Source organism: Lepisma saccharinum, chromosome 21, assembly GCF_977018435.1.
Source record: "Lepisma saccharinum chromosome 21, izLepSacc3.1, whole genome shotgun sequence".
Classification (NCBI taxonomy): Eukaryota; Metazoa; Arthropoda; class Insecta; order Zygentoma; family Lepismatidae; genus Lepisma; species Lepisma saccharinum.
Window position 1 is genome coordinate 53,289,294 of NC_139249.1, and position 15,240 is coordinate 53,304,533.

Sequence of the window (15,240 nt, forward strand, 5' to 3'; positions counted from 1 at the left end):
CCGATCTCGCTTTGAATTGTAGGTCGTCCCAATTAGCTTTATCTGGGAAGAAAGTAGCTTTATAGCAAGAGCTCAAGTACGTATATCAAGCCACAGATATTCACCAATCCATCGTTTATCTTTATCGTTTTGATTAACCCAGGAAGTAGATTTTTGATGCGAAATAATCGAAACAGAAGGAGAGAAATATGCATCAAATATGTCGAATGAAAATCTTACCGAAAACAAACACATCCACGCTCATAACTCATTTATTTTCTTCTCCCCATTACAGAAAACAGATAAAACTTTATATATGTGCTGCAGTGCAAGCCTTCCGACCCCTTTCGGCTTCCCCCTCCCCTACTTCCCTCCCCGGAAACGACGCCTAGATCTATACGTATTCAGAAATGTCGTGAGACTTTGCAAAGATAGAGCGAGCCAGGGTCCTTGAACTCCAGATAGATGGCGTGTTTGAGCGACTATTACTTTGATGCTCGATAAACAGACTTTATCCGAGGGAAAGCTCCGCTGCAGATACGTATCGAGCCGCGGCCATTTCTGCACTTTCGCGAAAGACTTTAACAGCAGCGAACGTAGAAGTCGTGACAGGGTCTCTAGGAATTGACAGCAGTTGGAGAAGTGAAAAAATCAGGACTGACGGAAGTGGGGAGCTTCAAATATCTGCGCGTGGACATTTCGGCCTGGTAGTTTCAGTCCGACTCGGTCGATGATGGTGACATCTGGTGTTCTACACGATGCTGTGATGTGTTCTGTGTGTGTGGAAATTAGCTAAGGTTTAGTGACTTTTGATCCCTTTCCTAGTTACCATGGACGGATTCTTTTCATCATGGCACCACATCTTCTGCTCTCGTTCCAGGTTTATCCTTTTCGTAAGTACCCTTCTGATTTGAAATGTTTTGAACTAATTAACTAACTCTCTAGCATTCGTAAACCCGAATGGCTGCAACAACACAATCCTTTCCTATCCTGGACAAGATTAATCCAATCTTTTCCATTCTTACCGATTTCCTTTAGGTTCATCTACGTTATCCCTCCATCTTCGTCTTGGCCTTCCTACAGTTCTCTTACCATCAGGTTTACCAACAAGAATCCTGTAAACTCTTCTCTCCTCTCCCATTCGTGCCACATGACCTGCCCATATGAGTCATCTTCATTTAATTATTCTAATAATATCTGGACATAAATACAAATCATGCAGTTGCAACTTATGCAACCTTCTCGATTTACTGTCTTTTGACATTATTTAATCTAAAGGATTCTAGCAAGAATAACCATATGTGCCCATGAGAGCATGGTTCGCCGATGGCAGAGCGGATAAAGCTGCAGGCTTCTGTTATGAGGTTGTTTCTAGCGCACCTGTAGGCTAAGTTGCATACACACGGTATCGAAAGTCTGTGGAGCATCGCCAAGCAGAACTGTAGAGAAGGGGAGAAAGAGAGTTGGTGGAGTAAAGCAGTGTGTGCTGTTACAAACAGCTGCTAGCTGCATTCGAATTTTGTCCCCTATGCAATCACTTCCCCTCTCACGCGTTCATTTGTCTAACCTTCTGGAGTCACATTCCTTTCGTTCATCTGCTCCAGAGATACCCGGGACAGAGCGTAGATTTTGAACCCAGGATAAATACAGGGTGTCTCATAAGTAATGGCGCAAGCTGACACAGGTGAAAGTACACAATAATAGAAGTAAAAAAGTCTCAGTAAACATGGGTCCGCAAACAAGCCGTTTTCGAGATAATCGCGAATGTGTGATTACAAGCCGCCACTGACTTCATTGTTTGTAAACGTCGTCCTAGTTGGTAAAATGATAATAATGTGTGCGAATGTGTGGTTACAAGCCGTCATTGATTGCATTTTGTAAACATCGAGTGCTTTACTCCTTGCGCTATCAGAGGTTTGCTCTTTGTTTACAAAACAGAACATTTACGAGAGGTGGCGTTGTAATAAAAAAGGATGGATACAATCAGTACACAGTCTAATCATACTGTGGGAGTCACGTCAGTTGTTCTGCGTAGTGAAAATGGAACCTTACTGTATTATTAGCATTTTACCAACTAGGACGACGTTTACAAACAATGAAGTCAGTGGCGGCTTGTCATCACACGTTCGCGATTATCTCGAAAACGGCTCGTTTGCAGAATCATGTTTACTGAGACTTTCTTGCTTCTATTATCGTATACTTTCACCTGTGTCAGTTTGCGTTATTACATTTGAGACACCCTGTATATTGTTCATCCAATCATTCAACAGTTCATTATTAATCATATCATCGGGATTAACCTAGAGAGGTTAAAAATCGATCTTACATAATCAAAATAGATCTAGTAAGGACAAGACGTAAGGTTGGATACTCGGTGGAATCATGTCACAGTGTTGGTTTTCCATTTTGATTTCGATCTCCGTGTTTCTGATTATAACACTAGGGAACAAATTTCAACTTTTTTTCTGTATCCAGGATGAAGTAACGTGTTCGTTACTTATTTCTGTGCTAGGAATTCAGATAAGGTCTCAAAATTTGTGTATCACGTCACATTTCCGAGATATACAGTGTGACCCAAAAGTCACGGAACAGAGACTTTGAACGTTCTTAACTTTTGTACAAAAAACGATAGAGACATGAACCTTGTATTAGTTATTAACTTTATTTATATGGATATTCTATAAACATTAAACACGAAAATAATTGTCTGCATGAAGGTTCAGTATGGAATAAAAGCTTGTAAGGTGTTAAAAATATGCTGTACGAAGGAAATAAAAACATGAATAAAAGACAGATATGGAGTCGCTTGAAATAATTTTCGATGTGTGTCCATGGTCTGAATAGGTATTTATCGAATTGAGAAAAGAACGATACATATTTATGCGTTCTATGCATAAAATGTAAAAAAAGAGGTAAAGTTCCCCGTGCATGTAGCACCATGCAATAAAGGCACATTAGAAGATGTGGGAGTAATTATGTGCATTACAGATAATTTATAGGATTGATTATGCCATATTCATAAAACAATGTTGTTTTCTTTTAAATTACGAAGTGTACTGGCAACATTTGTCGTGTCACAGTCAAGTACCAGGTGTGCCGAAATCTGGCGATGTTATTCAATTGATTTCCAGATGAAATAAAAGATTTGAAATTTATCGTGCAAAAAGTAACCTACCTAACTTTTTCTATCTAACACTATCTTTTATATTTGAAAGAACCTTCCTGGTCACGAGAAATGTTCAATTTCACTGTGGTGGATAGTGATTTAGGAATTCAGAATCCCTCACTATGTGCTACCGACCAATGCGAAGGGCACATCGGCATATACGCATGCTTTTATTCTTCTAGAAATAGCCACGCATTACAGTGGAACAAAAATAACAATCTGTCCACGTTGTCCCTTGTTTCAATCCAAATCATAAAGAGGGGCCGCCCCGATGGCGCAGTGGTAGCGTCGTCGCCTTGTAATCAAGGGGTTACGGGTTTGATACCCGGTGGAGGCACATAGTGGTTCGGATCCCACTTTAAACTGTAGATCCAGTCCCAATTAGCCTTACTAGTAGTACACCATACCCGGTTCTGCGCCCTCATTTGGGGCTCGAATCATCATGTGGGGCTCAGTGTTGCCAACTCACCCCACGAAAATTTCACCAACTGATATTTTGAAGTTTTTTATGATGTATTTGAGGGTAGAGTTGGCAACACTGTGGGCCCACTGTAGCTTTTTATGTCTGGCAACACTGCCGTAGACAGAGTTGGCAACACTGTGGGCCCACTGTAGCCTTTTATAAGGGGGGTTTATTGCCCTGTTTACATCTGGCAACACTGCCGTAGACAGTGTTGGGTTTACTGTATTTATCAAAGGACCTGAGGGGTCCTGCCCTGTTTACATCTGGCAACACTGCCGTAGACAGAGTTGGCCTGTGGGCCCACTGTAGCTTTTTATGAGGGGTCTATTGCTCTGTTTACATCTGGCAACACTGCCGTATGACAGAGTTGGGTTCACTGTTTTCATCAAAGGACCTGAGGGGCCCATGCACCTATGTCTGGCAACACTGCCGTAGACAGAGTTGGCCTGTGGGCCCACTGTAGCCTTATGATGTATTTGAGGACAGAGTTGGCAACACTGTGTTACTGTAGCCTTTTATGGGGGGGGTCTATGGCTCTTTTTTACATTTGCCTACCCACTCTACAAAAATTCTACTATATGATCTTTCACAGGCTAAGCTAACCTACAAATAGTGGCAGCATTGACGAGGCTCGAATTATTATTTGAGGCTCGAAATCGAATCGCTAAATATAAAATAAAATAACAATGCCTATGAACCTGTTTGGCTTCAGGAAGCAGGCTATGGAGGTATCCGCCCAAAGTGCACCATCGCCACCTGCGAGCTGGGACCTGTTACCCTCCCTATTATCTAAACTCAACGGTTTGTTGATTATACACTTGAATAGCATCCTGACCCAGTACGACGAGGATGTGGGCAAGATTTTCTACATATTCAACAACAACTTGAATTATTACCAATTCCCCATCTCCGGCAAACTGCAGTTTGACATGAATCCCGAGAATAAAGGAGAGGCCAAAATTTCCTCCGGCAAGAACATCTATCGCATCAAACACGATAGGATGAACAGTACCACCACGTACGATGTATCTGCTGGCGATCGCCTGTACATAGAGCTCTTGGACGACTACGACAAACTTATTCCTCTTTTCATAGAAATGAAAATTAGCTATCCTATAATAAATAACAATGCCTAACGATATTTTTGGCCATACGAAACACGACGACCATGGCGACGAGCTTCTCATGCTCGACGTCAGGGTCAAAAAGCTGCGAAGCGATCTGCAGGCCCTCCAGTCCACGCTCAACTCCAGCCTCCAGTCCGAGATAGCCAGCTTGCAGTCTCAGTGCTTGGACCCTGTACTCAAGATTGATGCAGAGCTAAAATCGCTGCTGCAAAAATACACCGACCTCGCGTCGATAGACAATCTCGACAAGCTGGCACTGAGTGTGGGCAATCTGCAGAACAAACTTCTGAAGCTGCAACAAACGCAAACCTCAGACGTTGAACAGCTGAAACAACGCTTGCAGGATCAAACAAGCAACATCCAGACCGAACTGCAAACTATCATCCAAAGCATTAAAACTCAAGACGACTACGATCGCGTGAACGCTAGTATTGCTAAATTGCGCGAACAGTTTCAATCTTTCGAAATCCCTACGTTGGAAAGCATCAAGGCTGAGCTTCAAACGGATGCTTTGCATGCGGCCATCAACGAAGTAAAAACTAAACTCCAAACGCTGGAGGATTTTATCAACAATCTACCGTCGTCCAGCGAACTGAACGCCATTGCCCGTAGCGTGGCCAACATCAAAGTCCAACTTGAGACCTACGAGGATTTCGGGAAGCTGCAAGGCACCATAACCCATATTGAGGATGCTCTTGCTGTCATTAGAAATGATCTGGCGAACGTTCACGATGAGCTGGAAACCAAACTGCCGGGCATCAGGGATACACTGGCCAACGTCCAACAGCAAATCGCCAAACTGGAAAATCTGAATGCAGAATCCGAGTTGTTTCATTTCCATCACTTGATCGACGACATACAGACTAAGTTGGAAACCCTGCAACAATCTACCCCCACCCAGGATGACATAACGCAACTGCAAGAAGGCATACGTGCTGCTGCCGATGCCTCCGAGTTGGACGCGGTGAAAAAAGCTTTGGAATCGCTCCAAAACACGGTGGCCACCCTGCCTACCTCTCAGGAACTGAAAAGCGTGAAGAGAACTCTCAACCGAATACTCAAATCCGACGACATCAAAAACATCCAATCCGAAATTGAATCGATACGGGGGTCTGTCGCGACTTTACCTACCAACCAGAACATCACCGAGCTGCATGAATTGTTTGCGGAAATTAGAACCCAGGTCCACGACCTTGTAATACAGAGCTCCAAGTTGACGCTTGTAGAAAGCCTGCAGCAGATTATTGCCAGCGTGAAAGAGCAAATTGGGAGTATCGAGGCAAGTCAGGAATCGACTATAGCTAATTTCAGCACCCAACTACATGACTTAAATGAAAAATTCAAGAGCCTTATTGTCGATGTAAAGATCAAACCAAACTACGACACTGTTGTTCACGCTATCGAGGAACACCTGGAATCGGTGAATGGTAGATTGGAGGATGTGGAGACTGAGGTTCGAACCAACGTAAACACTCTAAATGCCAGCATCGACAATCTCAAGTCTACGATTGTCATCGAACTGTACAGCATACCTAACAGAGAATTCTCCTCCCCTTTCAATCCAGGTTACAAACTCTACATGTTGACTCCTGCAAAAGCCTATCATCAATTTTTCCTCGCTGGCACACTTCAGTTCGTCAAGGTTTCCTACTGGTCTTTGCCTCACGCAACCCACTACCCAATCATGACCGTGACGAACATTGGCGATGAGCCTAAAATAAGAGGAGTTGAGCTGGTCGATTTCACACACCCCGAAAGTCGCGAGACTGCCTATGCCGAAGATGCCACTCAAATTATCGACATAGAAATAGGTGACAAGCTGTATATAGAAAACCCAGCTTTGTCTGCAGCCAGAAATCCCATCCAGGCTATATTCTTATTTTCGCGCCATGTCTAGGCAGGGTATCGTGAACGAGCTTCATAAACCTGCACGACGAAACTACAAACGACTGGCGGTGGTGACCAAACGCGTGGATGACTTTTGGCAGGCTGACCTTGTGGAAATGAGTAGCGGCAACCTAAAAAATTTACATAAAATCAATAAAGGATACAAGTATCTTCTTACTGTTATAGATACATTTTCAAAATTTGCGTGGGCTTTGCCCCTCAAGGCTAAAACAGGTGTGTGCGTAATGGAAGCATTCAAAACTATTTTCAATGAAAGTGGCAGGCGACCTCGATTTCTTCAAACGGATAACGGAAAGGAATTTTACAACTCGATATTTCAACAGTTTGTTCAGAAGCAAAATATTCAACATTACTCGACTTTCAGTCACATCAAAGCCAGCATAGTGGAACGTTTTAACCGTACTCTCAAAACACGCATGTGGAAACGATTCACGCTTCAAGGTAACCACAAGTGGGTCAATGTGCTTCCGGAACTCGTAAACGACTATAATCACAGTTTGCATAGCACGATACGTATGAAGCCTGCCGATGTCAGCAAGTCTGATGAGGCACGACTGATCTCTACTGTTTATTGCCCCAAGTACCGGCCCACTAACAAAAAACCGAAATTCAAAATTGGAGACCAAGTAAGAATTAGTAAATTTAAGCGCATGTTTGAAAAAGGCTTTACTAAAAACTGGAGTACGGAACTTTTCACTGTTGCTCGATTGTTACCCGGTAACCGTCACACGTATATAATAAAAGATAATCGCGACGAAATTTTGAAAGGGCGATTCTACGAGGAGGAACTCTCCAAAACAAAATACCCCAATACGTATCTTATCGAAAAAGTATTACGTAGAAAAGGTGACAAACTGTTGGTGAAATGGTTGGGACTCGAGGAAAAAAGTTGGATCGACGCAAACGAGGTGATTGTGTAACGGGTGCTTGGGATGTGGTGAGACGACTGCCAGATTTTCCCCCGGAGCGTCAGGCTAGGAAAAACGGCGAACTGTTGCCGGACAACATTCGCTGCCTTATTGTCGGACCTTCAGGGTGTGGGAAAACAACTTTACTTATTGATAATTTTCTTCTTGCTCCCGACTGGTTAGATTGGAAGAACAGGCACTTGTATGTTTTTTCCAAAAGTTTGGAGCAAGCAAAATATCAACAGCTGACAAAACTGTACGAAGGGCTGAGCATAGCTACTTTCGCCTCCGAAGTAATGCCACTAGACTGCTGCCATGAAAATTCGGTGGTGGTCTTCGACGATGTCATCCTGGAGAACCATAACGAAATTCGCAATTTTTTTACACAGGGGCGGCACAGAGGCATGGACTGCTTCTATCTTGCTCAGACTTTTTCTAAAATTCCCAAGCAGCTTCTCCGAGACAACGCTAATTTTATTTGCTTGTTTCGTCAAGACCACACCAATTTAAAACATGCTTACGATGATTATGTAGGCGGGGACATGAACTACAATCAGTTTTCCAAATTTTGCTCTTCATGCTGGAATCAAGATGATTTCGGATTCGCCACGATAGACATGACGAGGAAACCCAATGACGGAAAATACAGAAACAAAATAAACAACTTTCTAAACGTTGCGACGTTACAAGAAACGTCTTGACGTATTATAAATAACAAATGATGAAACGCAAACTCGCAGACGACAACTTGAAGCTGCGCGACTACCTGGCCAAACGCTTCAGGGGTTGGAAATCAGAGAATCGCGGAATTTACGAAGAGAAAAAGCGACAGGACCAACCTATCATCGATGCTATAAGTGGACTAGGTAAAGACATCAAAGATGTTACCGAGCAAAATAAAGATTTAATCAACGAGCTCGTGCCACTTGCTGCTCGAAATTATGCTGTGCCTACACCGATATCCAGTATTCACACTACCCCGTTCGAACTTGGAGCTGCACCTCTGAGACGTCAGGTTCTAGGCAGTACCTCTTCGGACAAGGTAGTTGAATTAGGTCCGTTGGCGAGAGATTACCTGAGCACCGGGAAATTTGAAAAGGACGAGGTGTTTGGATTGTACCCCTCTGTGGAACTTAACGTGGGTGTGGTTTGGAAAATTGGAAAGTCAAAAGTTACGTTCGAAGGTGACGACGTGAAAATTAATTTGGGCGAGAAAAACAGCTGGACTAGGTATCCTGGCACTGTGGGCTTGTGGGAACTTATCACCAAAAAGCAACCTAAAGATTACACAGACGAGGATTACCAAAGTTACACAGAAATTTTAATCATAACGGATGCCCTGTACCAAAACAACGATGCAACACAGAATCGCGTAAAATCAAGCAGTGGAGAAAAATACAGGAACCTCATCAAGCCAATATGGAACCAAATTAAAACTGGCAGCGGTGTCAAACTCTACAATACCCTACCTAAAGAGTTTGTTTGGGTAGACGACGTAAGGAAGCTTGTAGATCGATTGCTGGTTATCGCAGGCGAAGAAAATGCAGGCAATCGCAACTTCCACGACGAGAAGGTGGGCATCATGGACATGATTAGCACCAAGCTTAGCAACTTTATTGTCAACGACAATAAAGGTATAGGTTACCTTATCAAAATCATCAACACCCTGCCTCCCAAATTCTGGAATGTGGCCGAGGGTCGAGGTCTCGTGAACGACATCATCAACAAGCTACCCTTCGAGATGCACCTACCAGGTTACCAATACTGCGGACCGGGTACCAAACTGGAACGGCGACTGGAGAGAGGAGACAAAGGGGTAAATCTGCTGGATGCTGCATGCAAGGATCACGACATTGCTTACAACACACATACGAATTTAGATGCGCGTCACGATGCTGATAGAAAATTGGAGCATACCGCGTTCGGGAGACTCGTCAGCAGAGACGCCTCGCTGGGAGAAAGAGTTGCAGCATTGGGCACGACCATTGCCATGAATACAAAACGAAAATTGGGGTGAGGGCTGTAATTAAATAACATACAGTAAAAAAATGTCTACAGACTTACCAACAGAAGTGTTATATAAAATATTTACATTTACTTTCGACGATAGTCACGAGGGTGTTAAAAAACTTATTGATTTAGTTAAAATAACACCACAATTTCGCTTGCCCTGTGAAATGCTACTTCTGGATCATCTGAGAAAAATAAGCGATGTAAAATCTTCTTCTTTTCCCTATACTTTTTTTCGGGCTGCTGATGAAAAATTGGCTGATAAGATGGACGAACTTCACGAGTGGAGACAGGGGAGGAGACGATATACAGACGACTGGTATGCTTCAAATGCTGAAACCAGCAGGATCATCGATCACCTCATCGCATTAGGCAATGCCGAAATTTTTTTCTATAAATAACACACTGTAAAAAAATCTACGAGACCAAAAAAATATTTCTTCGATATGGGTGAAAAAATTAGTGACGTCCAGGCATTAAAACAAATGCTAAATTTGTCAGTCGAATATATAAAAATTCAGGAATTGGAAGTGGACAAACCTTATGCAATAACTTCTGGTTCAATTGTTGCAACCCAGTTTGGTCCTAAAGTACGTCTGTTGCTCAACGGACAATACAGTCTATTTTTACCAGATCGATACGCCAGCATGTTATCCGACGAGAAGCTATCCATTTTAATCGAGAACACAACTCGAATCGTGTACAAGGGGGCAAAAGAACTTCTTGGTAAGAAAACAAAGCACATAATCGAATTTGTTTAATAGCTGCAAAGTATATATAAATAACATACCGTAAAAAAATTATACGAGTGAGAAACAAAAAAATCTCGGAACATATATAAAATAACATATCGTAAAAAAAAAAAAATACATCATGAAGCCCAAGGGCGTCGTGTACCAGATACCATATTCGAATCTGAAAACGCTGGGTGCCCTCGATGGGTTACTCACCAAGAAACAACTCAAGAAGAAACGTTCATGCTTGTCCAAAGGACATGGAATGAAATTGCTGCTCAGCACTCCACAATTGAAAAAGTTGCAGCATTCGCGGAAGCAGCAGAAGATTGGAGGTTTCATATTCAGCATTCCGGCCATCTTGGCAGCTTTGGGTGCAGTGGGCAGCTTGGCAGGAGGCAGTGCCGCTATCGCCAAAACCGTCATCGATGCAAAGAAGAACAAGGCCGAGCTGGAAGAACAGAAACGTCACAACCTGGCTATGGAAAAGAAGGGGAAAGGTGTGACCAAAAAGCGAAAAAACAACCTCGATGCTTTGAAGAAATATAAAAAAAAGAAGAAGCCCTGTCCAACTTCGATATTGAATCTCTGATCGAACCGTTGGGAATAAGGAACTTCAGGGGTGTTTTCATGTCCGATTCTCTACCCTCTGCTGTGAAGAAAAAGGAGTATGGCGTGGTCAACCTGGACAGTTACAAAAATCCTGGTACACATTGGATATGCTACCTCAAAATTGACGATGACAAAGCATTTGTTTTCGATTCGTTCGGTGGCACACCGCCTGCCAGGTTGGTGAAGTATCTCAGTGTTGCCAACCTCTACTACAATGACAAACGCATCCAGGGTTTCACCGATGTTAACTGCGGCCACCTATGCCTTTCCGTTCTCGCATACATGTCTAAAATAAATAACCCCTCAGTGGAGCATTTTCAGAAAGCATTGTGGTACCTAAAACACCATGGGAGTGTTCCATCTCACCAGCGAGACTTCGGTCTTGAAACTCGCGTTGCATGACGACATCATCTATCCTAAATCTATTGCTCTTCGTGCATTCTACAGCATGTCCAATGTCACGGAGCACAATAACAAAATTACTGTTGGAAATGAAAAAATAGTTATCACGCCAGGGCAGTACAATCTGTCTACCTTGCAAGCCCAATTGCCAAGAAATATACTGCTATCTCAAAATTCTGTAACTCACAGAGTTGAAATTGTGTCTGCTACAGAAACAGTAGACCTAGGCACTGTTGGAGAGCTTCTGGGATTCGAGAACAACACAAAGCTCGAACCTGGCATCAAGCACATCGGTGCCAACATTCCTAAATTTCTAGCCATCGAGACTCTGAACATACATTGCAACGTGGCAGAAGGCATGATCACCAAATCCTCGGATGGCATCCCAGGCAGCCACAAGCAGACAGGTATCATCGCTACGTTCAAACCAAACTCTGAATTCATGGAGCCGATTATATACACACCCTCACCACCGATATACTTCCCTATATCTCGTAATCGCATAGACAACATAGAATTGGCAGTGACAAACGAGAAGGGGGAGGTGGTGAATTTTGCCGGAGCTACTACCACCGCCGTCGTGGAGATTAACGTATAATAAATAACAATCATGGAGCAAATCGAAAGTTACGAGTTGCAGTCCTTCCCACCCAATCGTCGCACGTTTGCCAATTTGAACGAACCGAACAGGGAGATCGAATACGATGTGGACGTCGGGGATGGGTTTATGCACCCTCACAGAGCTGATTTGTATATCAAGTTTGATGTGGTGAAGAGAGACAACGGCGAAGCATTTAACGCCAATGCAAATTTAAGACTTGTGGACAATTTTGTGCCGCATCTGTTCTCGCAAGTGGAAGTTAGAAAGCATGGCACCGTCATCGATAGGGTTGACTACCCCGGGATTACTTCTACAGCTGTGGGAACACTGAAGCTCTCCAAGACCGATGCAGCATACTACCAGGCAGGGGGATTCGAAGCAGATACAAAAATCAAAACTCAAAGCCACACAGTACTGTTTACCATGCGCTTGCTTCCAGGCTTTTTCTCCGACTACACGGAGATTATGTGGAAGGGTGGTTTACGCGTCACTTTTCGCAGAAGCGCCAACGACAACGATGTGCTGATGCGTTACAGCACCTTGGGTGCAGACGGTGCTGCACTTGCCAACACACTACCCGACCCTGCCAAGTGCGTCATCCAGTCCATGGAGCTGCGCATACCTGTGGTGGAATACGAATCTAATTACGGTCTCAAGTACAAAGCCGACATCTTGAAGAACCCCCAAGTACCCATCCAATTTTACGGCTACCAGTGCGTGCAGAAACCTGCTTCCGGCAGCCATTTTGAATTTGATGTTACTACGCAGTTCAACAGCATCCGGTACGATATGCCAGAGTTTACCGTTGTGCTCTTCCAGACAGGGAAAGATAATAACCAAGAGAAAGATTCTAGCCAGTTCGATAATTGCAAAATTAAGAATGTTTACCTCAAAAATGGCAGGAATGAAGTTTTCCCACGCGAGAACTACAATCTAAACATTACGAACAACGATTACCTGAAACTTTACGAGGCGTACACAGCTTACAAGAGAGTGACCTCCAGCAATGTGGACGTGTACTACAACCCCAACGAGTTCATAGCTCGCAGACCCATGTTCGTCATCAACACATCTAAGAGGAAGCAGGTGGTTGTCAACGATCGTACCAACATAAAAATCGTATGCGAGTTCCACGACGCCTTGCCTGCAGATACTCTGTGCAGTGTTATTCTTATTGCAGAGAAAACATTTGTGTATGACGTCAAAAATGAAAGATAGTGGCCCCACGGAAGTGTATGGACCCCACATTCAAGAATACACCTCTTGTCGTCGTGTGCATCCAGAGCAACTTTCCTGACAATATTAGTTGTAAGCACATGATCGACGCTTTGGATACGATGCTCTTTTTGTAGAATGGGCGATTTTGTTCTGAGGCACTCGAGGTAATCCTCAAACTTGAGGTGCTCCCGAACCACTTGCCTGCTTACACCCTTTGCCTTTTTTGTTACAGAGCCCTCAGCCCGGATCGCATAGGCTTTGGCACGAAGTCCAGCAAACTCCACAATCACATCCCCGTTTTTCTCGTCCTTGAGTTTGCCGGGTATTTTTTTGTTCCGGGGCAGAATTCCATACCGGTTTAGCTGGGGATAGCCCGATGGGTCGAGGAGCTCTTCAAGAGCTGGAACTTTGGCTATATCACCATACGCATCGGCCGTGCGAACATGGTACACCAAGCTGTCTGTGTCTGTGTAGAGGAGCGAGATATTGTGGTTGTTGTGTGCACGTAGTATGTCGTAATATGTCTCGAACATGCACAACTTGCTCAGATCCAAAACTGCAGCTCCCACATAGATGGGCTTGTTGAGTAGCACCTCGCACCGGTTCATGTGAACCAGAGACATCTGTTCATTGTAAATTGTTCGAGACCTAAACAGCGGGCTTGCAACAAGTCGACGACATTCTGTTTTCTTCGTCACCAACCTCACATCAACGCGATTTCGCACATTCTCCATGGTCTTCCCAAATACCGCATTGTTCATTAATTTGAAAAAATCGCGATCAAGTTCCGAAGTGGCATCAGTGCGATGTTTGGTGTTCAGTTCGATGTACGGCTTCAACCATGGAGACTGCCTGAACAAGAGCACGTGGTAAACTGCTTTGACCGAGACCCCTTGCCGTATTAACCACTGGAGGTTCCGGTAGTGTAGCACATAACGCTTTTTGGGCTCCAAGTCCATGACGAGCTTCGGTTGATCCGAGCCAGGTGGACACTTGAATTCCGGAGCAGGCGAAAGGTCAGAGAATGTATCCTGCAGCTTCTCGGGGTAGTCAAGGTCCACCTCGGCAAAAAACCCATGTTCTGAATCGTCAAAACCTTTAACGTCGAAGTTGGAAGGATCAACCCACTCAAACTGTCCTGTTGGGAGTGGCTGCATCATGGAGTGCCCGTAAAGATTATTCACGTCAGTGTACATGATGTAGCTTGATGGTTGGGAGGGGTCGTAACCAGTGGCCATGTGGTGATTGTTGGCGTGTGCAAAGCGTTGCGACACTTGGACCATGCCGCCCCGGATAGCTCTCTCGATGAAAAGCATGATATCAACATCGAAGATAAGTGAAAGTTTAACTTTAGTCAGCAGAAGCATGGCCGACCATGCCAGTCCAGGAAGGCTGTAAAAATATACAGGGTCCAGGTTGTAAATGTTTATCGCAGTCGCCCGAAACGCCTGGAACACATCAGCAAGAAGCGTCACATCAAGCTTCAGGTATGCATTGTGGTAATCACCGAAAGTTCGGCAACCCAACTTGACCCACATAGACTGAGCATGCTTGTACTCCTCGTCGGTAATACCTGAACCTCTCAGCTGGCTGTAGAACTTATCCTGGGGAGGCAGCAACTCTTCTTCGAACTTGGAACGGTCTGTGACGTATTCGTAGGGGTAGACCCCTTTACGTCTGATGAGTGTGACATCTAAGTTCGGGAAACTTGATGTGGTAATGGTTAGTTGGTCGTCTCTGAGCTTCCCAGCAAGAGCATCCAGGCTTGCCTGGAGGAACCTCAGAGAGTCGAGGAACCGAAGCTCGATGCTCTTGCTTGAGTCGGGGATCGGCACCCGCTTGCTGACGCTAATATAACGCTCCTCGTTCTGTGCCAGGACATTGATTCTCGCATTGTCGTACCCTAGATGTGTGACCAAGTGATGGAAATCATATACCGAGCCATTGTGAAAAAAGACCGGTATGAAGCGAGGGTCCCTGGCTCTCAAGTTACATCTGTTGCACCATGGGCCAATGTAGCTTCCGGTCCCATAATGGTCATGGTGGTGGACCTTTTTGTTATCGTCAGTGAAGACCGACTTGCAAACAGGACAATTTAGAGCTATTTCGTGC

General features: G+C 44.2%; 1 protein-coding gene across 1 annotated transcript in view; it reads left to right on the top strand.

Annotated features, from left to right (window-relative positions):
* Positions 1-626: 626 nt before the first annotated feature.
* Positions 627-15,240, top strand: part of LOC146004257 (putative E3 ubiquitin-protein ligase HECTD2) — a 368,014-nt gene continuing 353,400 nt past the window's right edge. Inside the window, exon 1 of the mRNA XM_083142946.1 lies at positions 627-872. Within this exon, the coding sequence (XP_082999072.1) occupies positions 810-872 (63 nt within the window). The 5' untranslated portion in view covers positions 627-809. The remainder of the gene's footprint in view (positions 873-15,240) is intronic.